Source organism: Suncus etruscus, chromosome 10 (genome assembly GCF_024139225.1).
Source record: "Suncus etruscus isolate mSunEtr1 chromosome 10, mSunEtr1.pri.cur, whole genome shotgun sequence".
NCBI classification, from domain to species: Eukaryota; Metazoa; Chordata; class Mammalia; order Eulipotyphla; family Soricidae; genus Suncus; species Suncus etruscus.
This window is the reverse complement of record NC_064857.1, coordinates 28,852,678-28,876,052: the sequence shown is the minus strand read 5'-3', so window position 1 is coordinate 28,876,052 and position 23,375 is coordinate 28,852,678. Positions and strand designations below refer to the sequence as shown.

At 35.1% G+C, this 23,375-nt stretch overlaps 1 protein-coding gene across 2 annotated transcripts in view; it reads left to right on the top strand.

Annotated features, from left to right (window-relative positions):
- CSPP1 (centrosome and spindle pole associated protein 1) overlaps positions 1 to 23,375 on the top strand; it is an 88,091-nt gene that overhangs the window by 17,038 nt on the left and 47,678 nt on the right. For both annotated transcript variants that reach the window (XM_049781856.1, XM_049781855.1), the window contains 7 exons: positions 8,679 to 8,777; positions 11,171 to 11,238; positions 12,932 to 13,025; positions 15,414 to 15,471; positions 18,531 to 18,739; positions 21,615 to 21,733; positions 22,057 to 22,132. In XM_049781856.1, coding sequence (XP_049637813.1) covers positions 8,679 to 8,777; positions 11,171 to 11,238; positions 12,932 to 13,025; positions 15,414 to 15,471; positions 18,531 to 18,739; positions 21,615 to 21,733; positions 22,057 to 22,132 — 723 coding nt within the window. The remainder of the gene's footprint in view (positions 1 to 8,678; positions 8,778 to 11,170; positions 11,239 to 12,931; positions 13,026 to 15,413; positions 15,472 to 18,530; positions 18,740 to 21,614; positions 21,734 to 22,056; positions 22,133 to 23,375) is intronic.

Genomic DNA, 23,375 nt, shown 5'->3' with positions numbered 1-23,375 from the left:
TGAGGCAAGAGTCCATCCAGAGTTGTTTCAGATTATAGTGATCCTAAATGACAAGAGGAAAATTATTCCTCGACAGTAACTTCACTGAAAAATCAGGTTGGTGCCTGTCTTAGTTTCTGAAAATGAGGAAAAATAAGGATACCATAAAATAGATCAAATAACCTTTTCTTTTAAGCTTCCTACTATGGACTGCTCCTTCTGATGATCTTCATCTTTTCTGTCTCTGGATATTATTACCATACTGTATTCTATTGTTCTTATATCCCACAAATGAATGAGATCATTCTATGTCTATCTCTCTTCCTCTGACTCTTTTCACTCAGTATAATAATCTCCATGTCCATCCATGTATATGCAAACTTCATGATTTTAATTTTTTTAAACAGCTGCCTAGTATTCCATTGTGTAGATATATTAGTGATTTTAGCTACTCATCTGTTCTTTGGCACTTGGATTGCTTCCAGATTTTGATTATTGTAAACAGTGCTACAATGAATATAGGAAATAATATCTTTTTTTAAAATTATAAATAAATTTTATTTTGACCAAAGTGAATTACAAACCATTCACAGTAGTATTTTAGGTACATAATGACATTGAATCAGGGGCATTCCCACCACCACTGTTGTCCTCCCTCCACCCCTGTTCCCAGCATGCATCCCATATCCCCCTCCTTTGCCCCTTGGGCTGCTAGAATAAGTGGTCTTCTCTGTGTCTAGCTTGTTGTAGATTGGGTATTGATTCTGTTATCGTTGACTTTGGATTTGGTATTTAAGTTTGTTCTTTTTTTTGTTTTGTTTTGTTTTTGGGCCACACCCAGCGATGCTCAGGGGTTACTCCTGGCTCTCTGCTCAGAAATCACTCCTGTCAGGCACGGGGGACCATATGGGATGCTGGGATTCGAACCACCATTGGTACTGGGTCAGCACTTGCAAGGCAAATGTGCTACCGCTGTGCTATCTCTCTGGCCCCATGTTCATTTTTTTTTTTTTTTATATTTCTACTTAATGATCATATGCCTGTTTGGTCTTGGCACCATCCAGGAAATAATGCATATCTTAAAAGTTGAGTTTTGGAAGTTTATTGTGGTTTTCGTACTTTGTTTCTAATATATTCTAATCTATTACTTTTATAGTTAAACTAGTAATTTTATACATGACTTAAGTGTGTTTTATCCCAATTACTTGATAATTGTTTCATTTTAGCTATCCTATAAACATGAGATATTCTATATTATTTTTCCCAAATATTTTAAAAATAGATTAGGACAGGGGATGGGGCTCAATAATGGAGCACATATCTCTCAGATTTGAGAATGTTGGTTTGGTCCCTGAGACTGGAAAAATATGAAAAAGGAATAGATCAAGCATGAAGTTCATTAAGAATGATTCCAATTATACATTTTAAAGTTTTGAAAGTTTTCTTTAGACTGTCCATCAATGTATTAGAAGGATAGCTCAGTGGGCTGGAACATGTACTTTGCAGGAAGCCTGGTTCTATCACTTGGACTGTGGTTCTTCCGAACATCCCTCAAGTGACCTCTAAGCATTGAGCCAGAGGAAGCCATTGAGCATCATCAGATGTAAACCCAAAATAAATAAAAAAAAAAGTAAATTACTTTGTATGGTACTTCTATTTTGTTAGTGCATGAACTCATATCTAAATGTAAGCTCTTCATTAATGCCTATCTCCATCGAGGGAGATAAATTGAATTAAGATTTGTTAATTAAACTGTTTCTAGCATAATCTTTTTCACATTAATCGTTTTACTTAGTTGGCAGAGTATTGTGATTGGTAGGAAATATGGCTAAGTTTCTGAAACTAACAAAATTCATCTTTTGGTGAATGATTTGAAACTAATAAATTCTGTCTTAGGTCTAAGCATGTGGTATTGGTCTAACCATGTATTCTTAAAATGCTGTAATCTTAACTTGAGTTCGTGACATAAAATAATTTGATTATAAGATGTACGAAGTTATTTTTTCTTTGTCAAGTTTTTCTCCGTTCTTATTTTGTCTTTTAACAATTATGTGGTAAATTCTAGCTTTGATTATCAATTACTTTTGACTTAACATTTTTGGCCTAAGTTATTTACTAATTATTTTATAAGTGTTTACATGCATCATAATGTATTTATTCATGAAATATTTCTCCAACTTTAAATATAGGAACTAAAGCTCAGAAATTTACTTTCTAAATTTATCATTTTCACTGGCAATGTTTTAATATATATGTATATAACCATATATACATTTATATATACACACATATATTACACTGGAATGACCTGGGGATAGTAGAAGCCATGGGAATAGTTGGACACAGTTTCTAGTTTTTTTTCCACCTAAAAATGGTAGATATCCAGTGGGATACTGAGTGATTTTTTTTTTGTTTTTGTTTTTGCGTCACAGCCGGCAGCGCTCAGGGGCTACTCCTGGCTCTACACTCAGAAATCGCTCCTGGCAAGCTTGGGGGCCCATATGGGATGCCGAGATTTGAACCACCGTCCTTGTGCATGCAAGGCAAATGCCCTACTGCTATGCTATCTCTCCATCCCTTGAGTGATTATTTTTGTTCTGAAAAGTTAATGGTGAATATTCCCAGTATAACCTCGTAGACTTTGCCTAGAAGTAGAATTTATTCAGACCGGAGATGTTCTAGATAGGAAAACACTGTAATAACCATTGGTATGAATCACATTAATTATTTTATGTAAGGACAAATTTATTTTTATTAACTATATGAACATATAACCAAAAGGTAATATTTTATTTTAAAACACTTTATTCTTGATAGCATAACCATAATAAATTTATTTTAGATAGTTTAATACTTTGGTTTATCAAAGAAATTAATTTTTCTTATTTAAGGTTATTCATTTGATTTGAATGATATAAAATACTTGAATTGTACAATATTTTGCTTGTATTTTTTCCTGTAAGAAGGGTAAATATTTTTTTAGGTAAAGATAAGTAAACTTTTAGATTAAACTCGGCCTCTAGCCTATAACTATTTCCCTTGGTATTAAAGTTTGGCTATAATTAAGTAGAGTTGATTAAACCATCTTTCCAAGAAAATTGAAGGAAAAAAAAAACTCTTTTAACATACTTTTAGTTTTTTTGTATTAAACAGTCAGACCATTTTGGTTATTTCATTTCTTTCTTTAAATTTATTATGTCAAAGACACTTCTTTTGTTTATTTATATCTTTATTTATAGGGAGGGCATTGTCAGTAGTGTTCAGGGCTTACTCTTGCTCTGTTGATCACTCTTAGCAGAGCTCAGGGACTATATGTAGTGTTGATGATTGAACCCAAGTAGGCCCAGCCACATGTGAAGCAAACACCCTATATCCTCAAAGATAATTATTTTATACAGTTTTTACTTTTTTCTCTAAAAAAAGATTGGATTCACTAACCAGGCCATAAGTGATATTAATTTGGTATTGGCTCTAAAGCATATATAAACAGACAGGACTTCTCAGAGCACTACTGGTTTGTAAACTGTCTTTTAATTAGAATCAGATTATTCTTACTTAGTGAATTCATTATTTCTCGATACTGTGAACAGTGGCTCCTTAATGTTGTGGGAATTGAAGAGATGACAAAAGTAAAATCTACTAGTTCACGTATATTTAAAGTACTTCTTTTGCCTCAGTCAAGATTTGAAAATTTAAAGATTGCTTTAAAAGGAATCAGAGATAGTACAGAGGTTAAGGCACTTCTCTTGCATGCTGCCAACCCTATGATCATTGACATTGAATAAGGTCCCCCTAACACTTCCAGGAGCGACACACTTAGTATAGGAGTAATTCCTGAGCAGGTGAGCTCCCCAAATAAAACAAACAACAAATACAACAAAAGACGTTGTATCAGTTGATAAGGTAATAGGAGTGAACTAAATATGAACTAATAGGACTGACTAAATATGAAAGGGACACTTGAGACATTGGTGATGGGAATGTTACACTGGTGAAGGGTGTTTTTTTTCATAAAAAATAAAAAAATACATATATAAAAGGTTTACCACCACATAAAACTGTTACTGGGATAAATATCATAAAAAAAAAAGAAAAATTATTACCACATTAAGACAATATGATGTCAGAATCATGACTCATGATCACATTGGTTCAGAAAATAATGGCCATTCTGAATTCAGCACGATGAATTACGATGTCACAGTTTTTGGGCTAAAACGGACATTTCTGACTTCTGAAGTCCGATATATAACCTTAAAGCAGGAATTTTAATATAAACATTTTTCAACACATTAAGACAATATAATGTCAGAGTCATGACTCAGAATCACACTGGTTCCGAAAATAATGGCCATTCTGAATTCAGCATCATGAATCCATTTTGAGCTAAAATGGACTTTTCTGACTTCTGAAATCGAAATATGACCTTAGAAGCAGGAATTCTAATATAAATATTTTTCAAAAAAATAATTTATTATAAATACAGAAGAAAATATAGTAAATGGAAGTAGTTCTGTTATATGAATATTTTAGAGAAAATAATTTTCCAAACTAATTTGGCTTCATACTTCATTAGGTTCCTTTCTAGTTTTTGTTTTGTTTCACATCTTAACTTAGTAAAATTTAAGCTTTTTCTATGGGAGCTGGGACAATAGTACAGCATGTAGGGTGCTTGCCTTGCATGCGGTTGACTCAGATTTGACTTTCTGCATCCCAGATGGTCCCCCTAACACCACCAGGAATGATTCTGAGTGCAGAACCAGTAGTAACCCTTGAGCATCGTTGGGTGTGGTTCCAAAACAAAAACCGAAACAACAAAAACAAAACATTTTTTATGGAAGCTCTACTTGTCATTTAACTAGTAATTTTTTCTTGATTTAACAGTCATATGATTAGCCACTTCATAAAGTTTATCTTAAGATTATGTTTTCTAGTTTACAATACAAAATATATTTTCCCACACTTAAGTAAAATTTTACTATTTGATGTTCGTTTAAATTATTTATTAAGTTCTATAGACCTGGGAATATTGTACTGTTTATATAGAACAATTCACAGTGTTCCTAGAAAAAAGAAAATAGTTTAACAAATAATACCCAATAGGAACACTCTATAATAGTAGAGTATTACAATAGATTAATAGGGGAAACTCTGCTCTTTTTTGCCCATGAACATTTTCCCAAATTTTGTCATAATTATGAGTAACACAGAAACTTTTTGTAATTTTTTAGCAAGTTTATTTCTTCAGAGGAAGGGTATATCTCAAACCATCTTTCACATAGGCTATATTCATTAGAAAGTTTCTGGATTTTTAGAAATAGATTTTCTTGGTTTGAGCATAATATTGACCTTATAGTTAACAAACAATTCTTCTGTTTGTTTACTTTCTTTTCTTTTCCCATATCCCTTTTATTTCCTCTTTCCTTTGAATAGCATTTAAAATTTTTTTAGATTTAGACTGAACTTTGAAGAAAATTTTTTATGTTTATCATTCTTTATTAAAAATTATAATGACATTATAATACATTTTTTTATTGTAGGCATTTTGAGTGTATTTTGGATATAACTTTATAATGATAGCCGAGCTTTTTAGTCCAAATGTTGTGTGTAGGTAACCTAACTAAAAATGCAGAAGCCATAGGTTCTTGTTTTTTTTCTTTTGTTTGTTTGTTTTTTGGGCCACACCCGGTGATGCTCAGAGGTTGGTTACACCTTGCTATGTACTCAGAAATTGTTCCTGGCTTGGAGGACCATATGGGATGCCGAGGATTGAACCGTAGTCTGGTTAGTGCATACAAGGCAAATGCCCTATTGCTTGTGCCACCACTCTGGCCCCATGGTTCTTGTTAAATTAAAAAATTTTGTGTTTAAAAAAAATTTGTGTTTAGGTAGATTAATTTCGGAGGGCCTGGAGATAGTACAGATATTAAGGCCTTGTATATAACTGACCCCTGTTTGACCCCTGACCCTGCATATAGTCACCTGAGCACTGCTGGGCCTGGTTGAAGCTCCTCTCTCAAATGACTAATTTTGGAATTTCTTGGTATGTTTAAAAATTTTGTGATATGGGGCCAGAATGATAGTACAGTGGGTAAGGTTCTTATCTTTCAAACAATCGACTTGGATTCTCCCAGAACCAAGCCTTGCCAAGAGTGAGCCCTGAATGCAGTTTCAAGAATAAGCTTTGAACATTGCTGTATATGGCTTCCAAACAATACAAAAATGAAAAAAAAATTGTGACTTTAATTTTTTTTATTTAAAAATTACCACTTGTATAAGCATGCCTTTATCTCATCAACAAATTTACTTTTGTGTTTTGTGTTTTAAGTTTCAAAGACCCATCTTCAGACTTTCTGATTAGCTAGGAGGACTAGCAGGACTTTGTATAAGTAATTATACTCATGGCTATGAGTATAGTGAAAGGATACAAAGCAAAAGCAAAATCAGCAAAGAAGGTGCATAAAACAAAATCTGAAGTAAACAAGCTTCTAAGAGTCCTTCCACTCAAATCCTTTAGGACATTGTTAATCTGGCAATTGTTAATCTGGCAGATGAGAAATGTTGTCTATGAGGACTACTTGCAACAGAGCCCAGGCCTTTATTAAATGTATATATATATTTTTTTTTTCATAATACTTATTTACCAAGTGATTCATGATATTGTTTCAGGGTTAGATATTTGAACACCAGTTCCACTACCAATGTTACTTTCTCTCTAACAATGTCCCCAGTTTTCCATCCACTATTCCAGCCAACCTCCTGATAGGAACAAATTTACTTAATTTGTTTGTTACAACAAAAAGGCAAATGGAATTATCAAAACTTTGACCAATAAAAGTCAATTTGTGGTGATTGCTTTATCTCACAATGGTGTTTCTAAAAGTCATTATTGGGAGGTTTAATGGGCTGATTGATGCTAGTTTAGACTTTGTTACTATTTAGGCTTATTGAGTTTAGTGGTCTCTAGTGTAACATTCTATCACATCAGATTTACTGTGATCAGACTGGGCTGACATTATTAAAATGGAGGTGTTAAAGGAAGCCGTGGGGTCCAGCATCTATAGAGCTGAAATGTTTTGGTGGCTTGGTAGTTGTGGAGCTGGGCCTTTTCTTTGTTGGAGGGTGTTGGATGTAGCTGTGGGCTGCTGTGCTGTCAGGCAGAAAGAGGAATCTGCCAAGTTGGGTTTTTTTTGGGGGGGAGATGATCACATAGGCATCCTTTATTTGCATGTATAAACATTTAGTACTTAAGGAAGGAAAGTTAGCATAAGCTTGTTTGTACAAACAGTTTAAGAACATTGAGCCACTGTTACCAGGAATATGGTGAGACTCTCTTAAAATACTTTACTGTTTTTGACCAACTTGTATTGTAAACAGGCTTTTCTAAGGATAGACAGTCTCACATATACTCTCTTCATTCTTTTCTGCACTTGTGTCTTTATATAGATCCAGTGAAACTAATTTTTGCTTGGAATTATTTATTATAGATTTAAATGTGGTATTTTTTTAATATTTACCTGTTCTGTAAGTGGTTGATAGTGGGAGAGTCACTAAAATGATAAGTGAATTTAAAAGAGAAATTGGAACATGTAGGTCTTACATATAAAATCATCTGTGTTTTGCTAAGTTCTAATTTTTTTGCCTCCAGTTTTCAGCTTCTTGGGCATCTGACCATCCTCTGTTGATCCTCTTACCATGCAGTCCCCCAAGCTCTCTTTGATAGGAGTAAATCCAAAGTACAGAGCCGTGAGTTGCTCTCTAGCATTACCAGAGTTGGCCCTCCAAACAAATAAAAATTACTTCTTGATGTGTTAATAAAATTTTCCTAAAAGAATGATTAATATTTAGCATTTAAATAAATATTTGATATTTAAGTTTTTTTTTAAAAAGACTATATTAGTTTGTTAATAAAATAGACATGAAAAGAATTATATGACTTCAGAGATGCTTTATTTTAAATGGATGCTTATATATGTTGATGTGAAGTCTTTTTGGTTCTCTGGTATGAGAAATCAAGCTAATTAAATCAGTGTTTGCCAAATGGAAAAGTATTTCTAAAATTGTGTTTGGAAAAGATTTTTGAGAAAAAAATTGGAAATTATAAATTTATTGTTATAACTTGTTAGTAAAATGGACCGATCATTTGACCAATGTATCAGCCTATTTTCTAATTACCTATTGCTAATATTTATTTTTCATATGTTTAAAGTGTTAGTAAATGTTGTGCTTTACTACATTTAATTTAATGGTAAGACTATTGCTAGTTATTAATTTAAAAGTGCTTGTACATGCAATAAAGTAACTTGAAGAATATATATATTTTTATTAAAAATTTCATTTTGAAATTTGTACTCTTCATAAAGGCAGGAACCATTTCTATGTATCCAGTGCCTAGAATAGTATTTAATACATAGTATGCATTAAAGAATCTTAAAATAGGCAAATGATGGTTTATAGTTATCTCTTTTTGTTTAAATATCACTAAATCAAAACTCTTACCAATCTAAACCCTTAGTGTTTTATTAACAGGATTACACCTAAATCAAATCTCATTTGAATTTTTGGATGTGCTTACAGTAAACTTTCATTAATAGCATTTCATTACTTTTAACATTTCCAAAATCAAGTGTAAATACCAAAGAAATATAAGACAGTCCGCTCTATGTGGAACAGGTTTTATAAGCTGAAATGTTTTTAAGGATGTTACAGAACAGACGGAGAAATGTGTTTCGTACGGAGCGTGATGGTGATGTCACAGAACAGTTAAACATACGAATCTCTTCAGCTGGAAATGAAAGGTATAGTACATGATATGAATTCAACCCTTCATTTACTGTATGAAAGAGCAGATGCTTAAAAGTGCCTAAAATAGTACAAACATGAAATGTGTTAACAATTATTCTCATGTAAGAGCAGGAATTAAATGAAATCTAAAAGCCAAAAGGTTATGTTTAATATCAGTTTATAATATTTTGCAATATTTTTTGTTTGGGGGCGCGCACCTGGTGGAGCATAGGACAGTTCCTGGTTCTATACTCAGGATTAACCCCTGGTATTGTTAAGGTGACCATACAAGGTTCCAGGGATTCTAAGTGGGGTTGTCAGGATGGAAGGCAAGTGCTTTAATTACTGTTTTTTCTGTTCCAAAAATTCTTTTGAAGAAGAAGCTTTTGTTGTTTTTTGTTTTGTTTTTTTTTTGGCCACAGTAGGTATACATAGGCTTACTCCTGGCTCTGTTTTCAGGAGGATAGATGCACTGCCAGAGATCCAGCAAAGGTCAGCTAAATGCATTGTGTCTTAACACCTGTGTGTCTCTGCCTGAAGAGAAAGTTTAGTTAAATGAAATGTGCCCATGTGTTCTGAATAGGTCCCTAGAGTTATTAATATAAATTGTGGTAATAATGAGGAATAAGAGTTTAGTAGACTATAAGTAAATTTAAAGTAAGTAAGAGGGGTGATGTAATTTAACTGAGAATAAATTTTCCTGCAGTATCTTTTTTTCTCAAAAAATATTTTTTCGGAGCCGGCGCGGTGGCGCTAGAGGTAAGGTGTCTGTCTGCCTTACCAGCACTAGCCTAGGACGGACAGACTATGGTTCGATTCCCCCGCTGTCCCATATGGCCCCCCAAGCCAGGAGCGACTTCTGAGCACATAACCAGGAGAAACCCCTGAGCGTCACAGGGTGTGGCCCAAAAAAACAAAATTTAATTTTTAAATTTTGTCTTTGTTCCACATTAGGTAGTGTGGGCAACTTATGACCCCATCCTCTGAGGACCACATGGTGCTAGGGGTTGAACCTCGATTCCTACGTGCAAAGAATTAGTGTATCCCAGTGAGCTATCTTTCTTGCACCCGTTTTTTTTTTTTTTTTTTTTGGTTGTTGAGTCACACCCGGCAGCACTCAGGAGCAACTCCTGGCTCTTATGCTCAGAAATCGCTCCTGGCAGGCTCGGGGACCATATGGGATGCCGGGATTCGAACAACCAACCTTCTGCAAGCAAGGCAAATACCTTACCTCATGCTATCTCTCTGATCCCCTTGCACCTATTTTTTAAAAAACTTTTGGGCCACACAGGATCTTACTCCTGCCTCTATTCTTGGATGGACTACTCTTTGTGGTGCTCAGAAATTTTATGGGGTACTTTTAAAAATAAATGTTTTTATTCATTGTGTACAAAAAAAGACACAAGTATTTTATATTCATTTTCTTTTATTTTTTTTTGTCTTTTTATTGGGGGGCACACCCATTTGATGCTAAGGGGTTACTCCTGACTATGTGCTTAGAAATTGCTCCTGGCTTGGGGGAACCAAATGGGACGCCGGGGATCAAACCTCAGTCCATCCTAGGCTAGCGCTTGCAAGCCAGACACCTTACCTCTAGCACCACCGCTCCAGCCTCTATATTCATTTTTATAGCTTTTTATCATTTTAGTGAAATATATATAAGGATGAATAATTTTGTGTATTATGAAAATAATTTTTCATGTTAGGAAAATGTATATTTTTTGGGTGCCATAACTGGCAATCGTCAGGGATTACTTGTGACTTTGCACTCAGATATTACACTTAGTAATGCCCGGGGGAACCATATTGGATGACAAGGGATCAAACCTTGGTCAGCTGCTTGCAATTTTCTCTTTGGAGAAAATAATATATAAAAATTATTGATATAAGGAAATTTTTTCTTTGGATATAGTTTTCTTTGAATTATCTTTTGTTCTTTTCTTACAAGGTGAATTTTTTAGGGATGATTCTGTGTGTGTGTGTGTGTGTGTGTGTGTGTGTGTGTGTGTGTGTTTTCCCCAAATTGTATGATAAGATTTTAAAAGTGCACCAATGAAGTAGGCTGAAGTATATAATTTTTTTTTTTTTTGGTTTTTGGTTTTTGGGTCACACCTGGCAGTGCTCAGGGGTTCCTCCTGACTCTATGCTCAGAAATCGCTCCTGGCAGGCTCGAGGGACCATATGGAATGCTGGGATTCGAACCACCATCCTTCTGCATGCAAGACAAACACCCTACCTCCATGCTATCTTTCCGGCCCCTGAAGAAGAATATTTTTATAGAGTCCAAGTACATTTACATCCCACAATATAAAGAGAGACAATGTCATGGATTTACTCTAACTTTGACCTTACATTCTTTCTAAATCATTTGCCTTCTAATTTTTTCTTTCTTTTCTTTTTCAAAAAGTTCTCCAGTCAGTGAACCATCCAGAACTAATCGAGAGATATGTAGTCCTTTTGCAGGGATGCTCTTTGGTATGTACAAAACTCCCAGACACTTAGACTTTTGTGAGTATTTTTTTTGAAAGGTATTTGGTGAAACTCACTGTTGTAATTAATACTACTCATACAGGTAACTGATAATGGTTCAGAACATTATCTTGCAGTTTTGTTTTATCATACATCTGGCGTGGCTTACTTGGGTTCTTTGCTCAGTCTCACAAGGTGCAAGTCTACAAGTTTCAAGTCCTAGGAGATTTATTGCTTAGAGACTCACAAAGTGATTTTTGTATCTGGAGACTTGAAGGGGGGGAAGAATTTATTTCTAAGCTCCTTCATATTTTTGACAATTTATTTTCTTGTGGCTTAAGGACTCAGTCTCTTTTTCTTTTCTTTCTTTCTTTTTTTTTTTCTGGAACCTTACTAGGAATGCCCAAGGGGCTATTCTGGCTTTGCTGAGGAGTGACTACTGAGTGGTCAGGGAATTAGGGTGGTGCTAAGGATTTGAACTAGGATAGACAAAGCAAGCCCTTCAAGCTTGGTTTCTTACTGAATAAATTGGAACCCACTTGAGTTCTTTAAGACTGCCAACTGTTTCTAACCATGTGGGCTTAATTGTTATGACTGTTTTCTTTATAATGTGAGCAAGAAGTCTCTTTAAACTCAGGGAGAACTTTATCTGAGTTTATAAGGTCCATTCAAAATAATCTATCATTTGATTAACTTAATTGGCCTGATACTTTAGTTATATCTTCAAATTACTTTCACCTCTGTTATATTCTTTAGCTAGAAGTAAGTCATGCATGCATTCCTTCTTGGGTTAGGAGGGATGTTGATCAGTGGTAATCAGGGTAGGCCTGATTTAGACCCCTTGCCACAATGCTGCATGGGCCCTGACAATTCTGGGGGATACCAGGAGTGAAGGGAATAGAAGGACTTACAATTGCTAGACATGCACTCTCAGTATTTGAGTTATGTCCCTGGTCTTCCTACCACGTCTTTTAAATATGGGGTAAAAAAAATCAAAAGGAAATGTTAATGTGTATTAGAGATGCTCTTTGGTAGTATGTATCACAACATGCCTACTGCCAAAGTGCCAATATTCCTTTACCATAGTTCATAAGACCCTTTTCTGGTCACTCTATCTTGGTAACTGCAGTTTTGTCTTCCCATTTTTTCATGGATTAATTGTTGTTAAGTTCTATGAGTTTTTCCTATATCTTGGAGTTTAGATGCAGTTTCATTAGAAATTGATGTCTTTTTGGCTTTCTTTTTTGGGCCACATCTGACAATGTTCAGGGGTTACTTCTGTTTCTGCTTAAGAATTACTCCTGGCAGTGCTCGGGAGGTTGTATGGGATGCTGGTTATCAAACCCAAGTTGACTGCATGCAAGGCAAATTCCCTATCTTCTGTACTATCACTTGGCCCACCGATGTCTTTTTTTTTTTTTTTTTATTGATTTTCCTTTATGGTACAAATATTTTTGTTGGATGTAATCCAATCTTTTTTTTTTCACATTGGCAGTGAAGCCAGATAACTAAAGATATCATTGAAAAGTGTATAATTTTTATTTATACTTATTCCTGAATATTTTATAGTTAATATAATTAATATAATTAAATATATATATTAATATAATTAAAAATGGAAGTTTTGAGAAATTCAAGTTTTTGTTACATATGTTGTTCAAGATTTAGAAGTGCATTTTTTTTTCTTATCACTTTTTAGGTGGTGAAAATCGAGAAATTATTCGGAAAAAGAAAGAGAAATATAGACTTGAACTGTTGGAACTAATGGCTGAACAACAAAAATACAAGAGACGGTAATGGAATGTTTGCATTTAAAGGTGTTTTCTTTTTACCCAAGTGGTGCTTTGGAGACTGGAGTGATAGTACAGTAGATAGGATGCTTGCCTTGCACATGGCCAACTTGAGTTCAATCACTGGCATCTCATATGGTTCCCTAAGCCCACCAGAAATTGTTCCTGAATGCAGTCAGGAGTAACCCCTGAGAACTGCTGGGTATGGCCCAAGCAACTCCCCCAAAACAAAAACAAACAACAACCAAATTGTGCTACAAAGGATGTGATGTGTCTGGGCTCTGTGGCAGTGGTCCTCAAACTATGGCCCGCGGGCCACATATTGTATTTATATCTGTTTTGTTTCTTCATTGCAAAATAAGATATATGCAGTGTACATAAGAATTCGTTCATAAGTTTTGTTTTTACTATAGTCAGACCCTCCAATGGTCTGAGGGACAGTGAACTGGCCCCCTGTTTAAAAAGTTTGAGGACCCCTGCCTGTGGTGTCTGGGATTACTTGGGCCCACTACAGCTGGTGGAGTGTGCTGGAAGCTTCCAGGGCTTTACCCAGTGATGCAAGGTGGGGGGAGAGATAGTTTCATATAGTGCTGGGATTTAACAGGGGTTCCCTGTAACTTAGCTATTGTACCCTCTTTTTCTAGCCCTTAATAAAAAATGTCTTAAATTTGAAATAATTTGTGTGAAATGACCTGTTAAAACTATTGTCTAGTGGGGCCGGAGAGATGGCATGGAGGTAAAGCGTTTGCCTTTCATGCAGGAGGTCATCGGTTCGAATCCCGGCGTCCCATATGGTCCCCCGTGCCTGCCAGGAGCAATTTCTGAGCCTGGAGCCAGGAATAACCCCTGAGCACTGCCGGGTGTGACCCAAAAAAAAAACCACAAAAAAAAAAAAAAAAAAAAAAAAAAAAAACTATTGTCTAGTAAAATTAGGAGCTTTTTAATTCATATAATATTATATTTGAAAATAATTCTCTTTCAGTATTAATATTTTAAATTTACCATGGTAATAAATAAATGATATGAGTGTTCCTTTTTATTTTGTTTGTTTTGCATTTTTGTTTTGTTTTGTTTTGGGCCACACCCAGTGGCACTAGGGTTACTCCTGGCTCTGTGCTCAGAAATTGCTCTTGGCAGGCTTGGGATGCTGGGGATCGAACCCAGGTCTTTCCCGGGTTGGCAGCATGCAAGGCAAACACCCAACCACTGTACTATCACTGTCCCCAAGGAATATTCCTTTCTTTGGTAGTAAATTAGACTAAGTATATATTCTATAATAGGCCTTTTGTGAACCTTTATTAACTTTCTCAGTATTTAGTTGAATGTAGTACTTAATGTTTTGAATATGACCACAGTATTACCCATGTGTTATAAACATAAAATCAAAGTATTTTTATCTTTTGGCATTGTAAAATAGTAAACACATGTGTTTGTATAATATAAACGTAGTGATAAATCTCAGCTATTATATGCAAATCTTAGTATTTATATTACTTAAAAACCCGTCGGGTGGGGAGGAGGGAGATTTGGGACATTGGTGATGGGAATGTTGCACTGGTGATGGGTGGTGTTCTTTACATGACTGAAACCCAAACACAATCATGTATGTAATCAAGGTGTTTAAATTAAAAAAAAATTTAAAATTATAAAAAATTGGTGCTAAGTAAATCAAGACTTGTCATCTTAGTTTTGATGTTTTTTCCATTTGTCTTTGAGGATACTAATAAATACTGTCTCACCAATCAACCTTAAGGTTTTTTTAAAAGCTCTTATTATAAATTCTGATACTTACTTTGTTATTTTGGTTTTTGGGCCACACTTGGTGGTGCTCAGGGGCTACTCCTGGCTCTGTACTTAGGAATCACTCCTGGTGAGCTAAGGAGATCAGATGGGATGTGGAGGATTGAACCCCCTGGTCAGCCACATGCAAGGCAAGCACCCTATCTACTGTACTATCTCTTTGGCCCTAGAAATTCTTATATTCAATATTAATATTTTACACATTTTGTGAATTTAAAATGTACATATACCCTAAAGGAAGTTTGTATTTGTTTTACAAAGTAAAAGTTTATTTTACTTCTGTATTTTATTGTGTGACTAGTTTAGAGGTTTTAAAGTACTCCCAAACACTGTGTAGAGATACTTAAGCAGAGTCAGTTTAAGTCTAGTAAATTATTTGAAATTAAATCTGAAAATTTGGTTTCTATAAGTATTTAAGGATTTATTATCAATTAAGGAAATTATTTGCATTTGAATTTGAAAATCTAGCTTTTTAAAAAATTTAAAAAATGTTTTAATTTACTAGATTTTTTGTAAGTTTGTTGCAGTAATGCTTATGATTTTGGTAATCATTGATATAACATTTTAACATAATTCTTTAATTTTATTTAGAGAAAAAGATTTGGAACTTAGGGTTGCAGCTACTGGAGCACAAGACCCTGAGAAATCGGTAAGGGTTCTTGGAATTCATTGATGTACATTCATTGAATTAAACCTCAGATGTGATGGTAGGTTGAGATGGAAGATATTGGGCAAATGTCAGAGAAGGCCAGTATGAACCAAATTTAGTTCTCATGAAAATAAGTTTAATGTTTACCTATTTATTTTCCTAAGATTATTTTTTTATGTATGCATATTTTTGTCAGTGCGTTAGAAATTTATTCTTTTTGCCTAGTATATATTATTTCATGGAATGCTATCTAAATTTAAGTTATAGTAGGTATTATTACTTTTTGAGCTAATTTTTCCTAAAGATATCAAAAACTTGAATTCTAGTCAGGCAGTTAATATTTTTATTTAAAGTAAAACAGATAATTTTATGTTTACTCTGATTTTGCAATTCTCACTATTAAGTGGAATGAATTTCTCACATCATTGCAATTATGTAAGGAGAGATATTAATTTATTGGCCTTATCAATTGCACGTTCCCCAAAATCGGATATGTAGAATTTAAGTTTGGTTTTTATTTCATGTTTGAATGATGATTAAGAAATTTTGATTTTATTTAAAATTTATTCTTTTTGTTTTTGTTTTTATTTTTGGCCATACCTGGTGATGCTTAGAGGTTATTCCTGACTGTGTGCTCAGAATTTGCTCCTGGTTTGGGGGAACCATACGGGACACTAGGGGATTGAACTGCAGTTTGTCCTAGGTTAGCTCGTGCAAGGCAAATGCTCTTCCGTTTGCGCCACAGCTCCGGCCCCAGAAGTTTATTCTTAAAAGAATACAACAACCTGTTAAATTATTGAGTTTTAGTAAACTTTTGACTTACTTAGGCCACGTGTATATCTGGTGGGTGATCAATGTTAAGAGTCTCATACTGGGCCCGGAGAGATAGCACAGCAGCGGTTGCCTTGCAAGCAGCTGATCCAGGACCAAAGGTGGTTGGTTCGAATCCCGGTGTCCCATATGGTCCCCCGTGCTTGCCAGGAGCTATTTCTGAGCAGACAGCCAGGAGTAACCCCTGAGCACCGCCGGGTGTGGCCCCCCCCCCCAAAAAAAAAAAAGAGTCTCATATTGAGACTAGAGATATTATATAGAGTTTGCCTTGCATAGAGCTAACCCTAATTTGATTTCCAGTGCTACATATGATTCTCCAAGTACTTTCAGGAATGACCCTTGAGCACAGACCCAAGAGTAGTCCCTGAGCAGCAGGGGTCTGACCCCAAAACAAAACAAAACAAAAAAAACAAACAACAGCAAGGGGCCAAGATATAGCCTGGGCATTATGGTACTTCCATTGCATCCAGTTGACTCCAGTTCAAATCCTTGGCACCATATATGGTTCCCTGAGCAGCACTTAGAATCACTGCTGAGCACAGTGCTATGAATAACCCCATTAATACCACTGGGCGTGTCCACTATTCCCTCTACCACTAAAAAAATTAATTCTCTAGCAGCATTACTCCATTATAATTTTGACACCTCATAGAACAAATATTTGAATCCTGAAATCTTACTCCTGGACAAGTATGTTAAATAAAGTATGGGAAGAAAGTTTTAAATTCAAAGCAGAATTTATTTATTGTGTCAACTACTTTTCAGATGGTTTTTACAAACGAAAAATTCCTGTTAAAATCATGAACTTTTTTTATAATATTTACATTATAAATAGTATCCTTGTTTAGATTTATAACTGGATGTATGTAGTAGAGTCTTTTTTTTTTTTTTTTTTTTTAGTTTTTGGGCCATACCCGGCGGTGCTCAGGGGTTACTCCTGGCTGTCTGCTCAGAAATAGCTCCTGGCAGGCATGGGGGACCATATGGGACACTGGGATTCGAACCAACCATCTTTGGTCCTGGATTGGCTGCTTGCAAGGCAAACGCTGCTGTGCTATCTCTCCGGACCCTGTAGTAGAGTTTTATCTACATTTCTGTTTGGCTGATCTTTTTATTTATGTTTGAAGTAAAGTACCTTTTGAACTTTAAATTGCTTTATGAGAATGAACAAAAATTAGATGCAGTATTTAGATTGTTACTTTTCAGAATTTATTTTATTTTTGCATTTTAGGCTACACCTGGTTGTGCTCAGGAGTTACTTTGACTTTGCACTCAGGAATTACTCTTTTGGTCTTGGGTCACTATATGAGATGCTGGGGATTGAACCTGGGTCTGCTGCATGCAAGGCAAATACCCTACCCACTGTATTATCACTTTAGCACCCAGACTGTTACTTTTAGGCTTACTTTTAATGTACAGATATTAGAAAGGATATATAAAGGATCTTTAGAGCTTTGGTCAGCAGATTTATGCCAAATCCAAAGCCTGTTTACTTTAAAAAATAAAAAGTTTTATTTTAGTACACAGTTTTATTGATCACTTACATATTGTTTGAGTTATCTCGGCCAAACATTTCAGCATGATGGCTGAATATAATAGTTGTAGAGAGAGCATAGAACTCATGGGCAAAAGCCTGACTTAATTTGCATTTAGTACTTTGCAAATACTATTTGCTGATTCTCTTCTAGAGAATATTTGCTATCAGATATAACAGAAAGTCAGAGAAATAGCAAAGGATACAGTACAATACAGAATTCTATATTTTAAATTATTGTCTGACTTAAATTTTGCCTTTCATTAATGGTGAGACCAATGAATTAATGTAGTGAGACCAGTGAATTATGTTGATTTTGGGACCATAACTAGCTGTGCTCAGAGATTACTCCTGGGTCTGTGCTCAGCTTGAAGATCACTCTTGGTGGGAATTGGGAGACCATATGTGGTGCTGGGGATGGAACCCATGTTGGTTGTGTATAAGGCAAGTATCCTACCTCTCTGTGCTATTGCTCTGACTCCTGAATTACATACTACTTTTTGGAGTCTTGATTTTTCTATTTATAAAGCAAGTTGATAAATAAGAATTATATCTTTGAAATCTAGTGTAGCTGCAGAATATTACTTTATAATAAGAGTATGTTGGCTGTCTGGGATAGAGGGTCTTTTGAGGTTCCTTTCACTTTTAAATTTATGATTATATGTAACAAACAGATTTTTTTTCTTTATTTTAGCCTGATAGACTAAAGCAGTTTAGTGTGACACCAAGACCCTTTGAAGAGACGCTACCACCTGAAAGACCCAGAGTAGCTTTCCAGACACCTCTCCCTCCTTTATCTACCCCATCTGTCCCACCCATCCCATCAGTTAACTCCATCCCACCTCAAAGTGAAGATTTGCACAGTGGATTCAGCAGCACCCTTGGTGAAATGGTGCCTCCCAGGTGCTTGTTTAAAATGTTTTGTGTTTGGGAATTAGGTACAGTATCATTGTATTTTGTGTTTAGAAGGATTTGCTGAAGCAAAAAATGTTATCCTTTGGATATTTTGTATAATTAATGACTATAAAAATGATATTTTGCAAATTGTTTTCTTGGTTGGTATTTCTCTTATAAAAACACTTCCATATGTTTTTTGTTTTGTTTAAAGATGCTCATTAATATTTAGGTTGATAAAAAACATTTTAGTGTTTGGTTAAGGTTATATTTCAGGATATATATATATAGTTTTAATATTTTTCACATAAAAACTATATATTCTTAATTTTATAATTTCCATTTGGCAAACATTGAATTCTTCCTTAGTTTATGCAAAAAAGTTTCTATATGACACATATTTGTTTTAGCTTGTTTTCTTCAACTTTTCTTTTCTCTGATTATTTAGGTGTTTCAAATTTCTGAAATAAAAGTGATGAGGTGATAACACCTGTAACTTAGATAGTAGGATAAATATTACTTCTCTAGGTAAATAGACTATCATAGACAGCATACAAAGGAAGTGTTATTGGTGACGCTGAAACTTTTGAACTGTATTTTCCTCTCATTGTAATTCAGGTTTTCTTTTTTGGTTATTTGTGATAGCATATTCCATCAATTGCTTTTCTCTTTAACATTGATATTTCCTCCTTAATGCTTTTTCTTGAGTAACTTTGTCTCTTACTATTATTATTAACAAACTTTATAGGACTGTGTTTTCTGTATCAGGTATTTTGTTTCCTTCTCTTAATCATTTCCCGATTCAGGTCTTACAAGAGCATCTTATGGTGGTCTCAGCATTAAAGACTTCTCTATCTGGTTTTGGGCAAACCATACCATTATTGAACCTCAGTTTTCTCAGTTGAAAAATAAGTTAATAATAATGATTTTTTTTTTTACTACTATTGCTGTGTTGTTGTGAAGAGTTAATATAATATAAATCTCTACAAAATGTTAAGATAATGAGTCAGTAATTCTGTTCTTAGCACTTTATTACTCTCTTTGAAGTTGTGGGGGTGTTTCTAAGTAGTGCTTAGGAGGGGGTGGCACTGGCTTTTCTTAACCAATTGTGCTGGTGATTCAATTCCAGAGTCTGAGGATGTGGTGCCTCTTTGGTGCTGTGGAGCCAAGGATTTCCTGGGCCACTCAGTAATGCTAGGAGCCCAGTGTCACATCTAGTGGTTCTCCGGGAACATTTTGTGCTGGGAATCAAACCTGGGTCAGACAAACGCCTAGAATCTTCCTGTCCCTTAGTGATTTTCAGCTACTTCGCTTATATATCTTTGGAGTGAGAATATTAAGATTAGACACATTGAAGGATTAATGAATGTGGAAATATTCACTACAAAAAAGGACTTTACCTCTAGAAGGACTCAGCCCATTTTCAGCATATTGACTTCTTTTTATTATTTTTTTTATTTTTTATTCTTTCTTATTTTGTACCCCAATCTATTGCCTTTCTTTCCTTCAAACAAAACCACATAACTCGATTTATCTAGCTCCGCCTCTTAGGGGGAAACAAGGGAGGATACCAGGACCAAACAGATATATGATCACTAATAGTAAACTAGACAAAGAGGGGACCATCTACTCTAGCAGCCCTAGGGGGGGTATGGGAGGTACATGGGTTGCAGAAAGGGAACTGGGATTGAGGGAGGACAGATTTGGTGATGGGTATTCCCCTGATTCAATGTTAACATTGAATCTAAAATACTACTGTGAAAAAACCTAAAATACTACTGTGAAAGATATGTAAGCCATTATGTTCAAAATAAAAATTAAAAAAAAAAGAAAAGGACTTTAATTTCTTTTCTTTTTTTTTTTTTTTTTTTGGTTTTTGGGCCACACCCGTTTTACACTCAGGGGTTACTCCTGGCTATGTGCTCAGAAATCGCCCCTGGCTTGGGGGGACCATATGGGACGCCGGGGGATCGAACCGCGGTCCTTTCTTGGCTAGCGCTTGCAAGGCAGACACCTTACCTCCAGCGCCACCTACCCGGCCCCTTTAATTTCTTTTCAATGATGCAGGATTATTTTTAAGTTCACCACAGTCTGTTAAGATAAGATCAAAAGTGAAAAATATTCTAGGATGCTTTCTTGTTCTGCTCCTCTAAAAATGTTTTATCTTTTTTTCAATTTTTTACCATTTTAAAATACTGCATTGATAGAAATAACAGATATTTTCTAATCAGTAATAAAGTACTGAAGTAGAGTTTTTCAGTTTTAACTTTACAAAATGCTAAAAATGATGTTAAGCTTTTATTGTTGACATTTATGTAGTTTATTTTATATGTAGTTGGTAGTTTTTGAAAAAATATCTTATTTTCAAAATAAAAAAAATTCCCCCTTTTCTCTGTGAAATTGGATGATTTTATAACCTTGCTTTTCTGCCCAAGTTATTTTTCCCCTCCTGTGTCCATGACTACCTTTCTTTAATAGCATAGCTCAAATATAGCTTTCTTTTGGGGCCTTTCTCATTCTTTCCTGATGTGAATTATTATTCCCTCCTCCCTCTGTGCTCTTGTAAACAGTGTCCATTATATTATTTATATTATTTCAGCCTACTGTACTTTGCTATAATAGTCTATTTTTTTATTATTCCTCAGAGAAAGGGACCAACTTTGTTTAATGCTGGAAAATAGTTAACTCATTAGAGTAATTTAATATTTAAATCAGAAGTTTAAATAAATAATTAGAACAACAATATGGTTTTCCCCCCAAAAAATTCACAGATTTTTAGCAACATTTTTGAAAAAACAAAAACAAAAAATAATATAAATTTCTTTAAAAACAATAAAGATCTTAAAAAGTATAAGTAGAATTTTTCAATTTTCTTTTTCTAAAGGATTGTACCTCTGCCTCCACCTCCTATGCTACCACCTCTGGCAAACTATCGGACTCCTTATGATGATGCTTACTATTTTTATGGAGCCAGGAATACTTTGGATCCCAGTATTTCTTATTGTAAGTTATATAGAGGGTAAACATTTTTTCTTAGTGTTCCTGCCAGAAATACTGCTTTATGTTCAAGAAACTACTCATAAATGAAAAAGCATAATATTACTTATTACTTAATTGTTGGCTTACTAAATCCCACTTAAAAGCTCAGTTCTATTTCAACGTTATTTTATTTTCTTCTAGATTTAAGAAAACTTTTGTGTGCTTTCATGTTCTGTTTACTTAATTCCTTAGAAGAATATAATGCTCCTCTTTAGATAATATTTAAAAATGTGGCTTTTTATTTGGGGATAAATTCATATTAAATGGCTATTCTGAATTTGTTTAAGATGGCTCAGGAATAACAGGAGTCCACCCTGCAGCTTATGTCAGTGCTCCTATCGCCCATCAGCCACATCCTATCGTGTAAGTAATTAAAAATCATTGTTCTCAATATTTTCTTTTTCTTTTTTTTTGGTTTTGGGTCACACCTGGCAGTGCTCAGGGGTTACTCCTGGCTCTATGCTTAGAAATCGCTCCTGGCAGGCTTGGGGGACCCTATGAGATGCCGGGATTTAAACCAATGTCCTCTGTGTCTAAGGCAAATGCCTTACTGCTGTGCTATCTCTCTGGCCCCTGTTCTCAATATTTTCAATATTCATGACTTTCATAGAATTTCTGACCGTGGTATCTTCAATACACCTACCATACTTGGTTTTAATTTCTCATGCTTGCCCTAGGTTTTTAAGTCACTGTCCCATGCTTCAAATTTATTTGTTTGATTATTTAATTTTGTTGTAGCTTCTTTGGGCCAGATCGACCTGTGCTTACGGCTGACTCGGCTTTGTTCTCAGGGATCACTCCTGGTAGGACTCTAGGGATCATTTGGGGTGCTTGGGATCATCCAAGGAAAGTGCTTTCCCCACTGTACTGTTTCTCTAGCCTTACTCCACACTTGTTCTTCCTGGGGATCTTCAATAGGATACCTATCAGTGTTGCCTCAATGCTTTTGAGGCTATACAGGGGGTTGAGCCAGGCAAGTGTTTTATCACTGATTTATATTTTGGGTCCTTTGGCAAGGTATCACAAGCAACAGTATGTTCTGATCACTTCAGCACATGCAGTGCATGGCTGTGAACTCATAACTTTGCTTTATACGTTGAGCTCTTTTCTGGGCCTCTGTAATGGAATTCCTTTTTTGGGAGGGGGTGTTTGGGCTGCACCCAGTGATGCTCAGGGCCTCTCTTGGCTCTGTGTTCAGAAATCGCTCTTGGCAGGCTGGGGGACTTGAAATGGGTTTTCTTAATCCAAATTGTATAGGTTTCAGAGAGCTTATAATTCTTTGAAATAATGTTTAGGTTTTTTAATTTATATATATATATATATATATATATATATATATATATATGCATGCTTCTGCAATCTAGAGTACAGAGTTTTTTCTTTTTGTTTGGATTTTGGGTCATATGTGGTGGTTCTCAGTGCTTAGTCCTGGTTCTTAGGGATCACTGCTGGCAAGCTTGAGGGTTGGGATTCATAATTGGTTTTGGGGATCAAACCTGGGTTATTATCCATGTGCAAGGAAAATAAATACCCTACTTGTTATACTGTCATTGTGGACCATAGAGTACATGCATACTTAAACAAAACATTTTTAATCTAAGTTCTC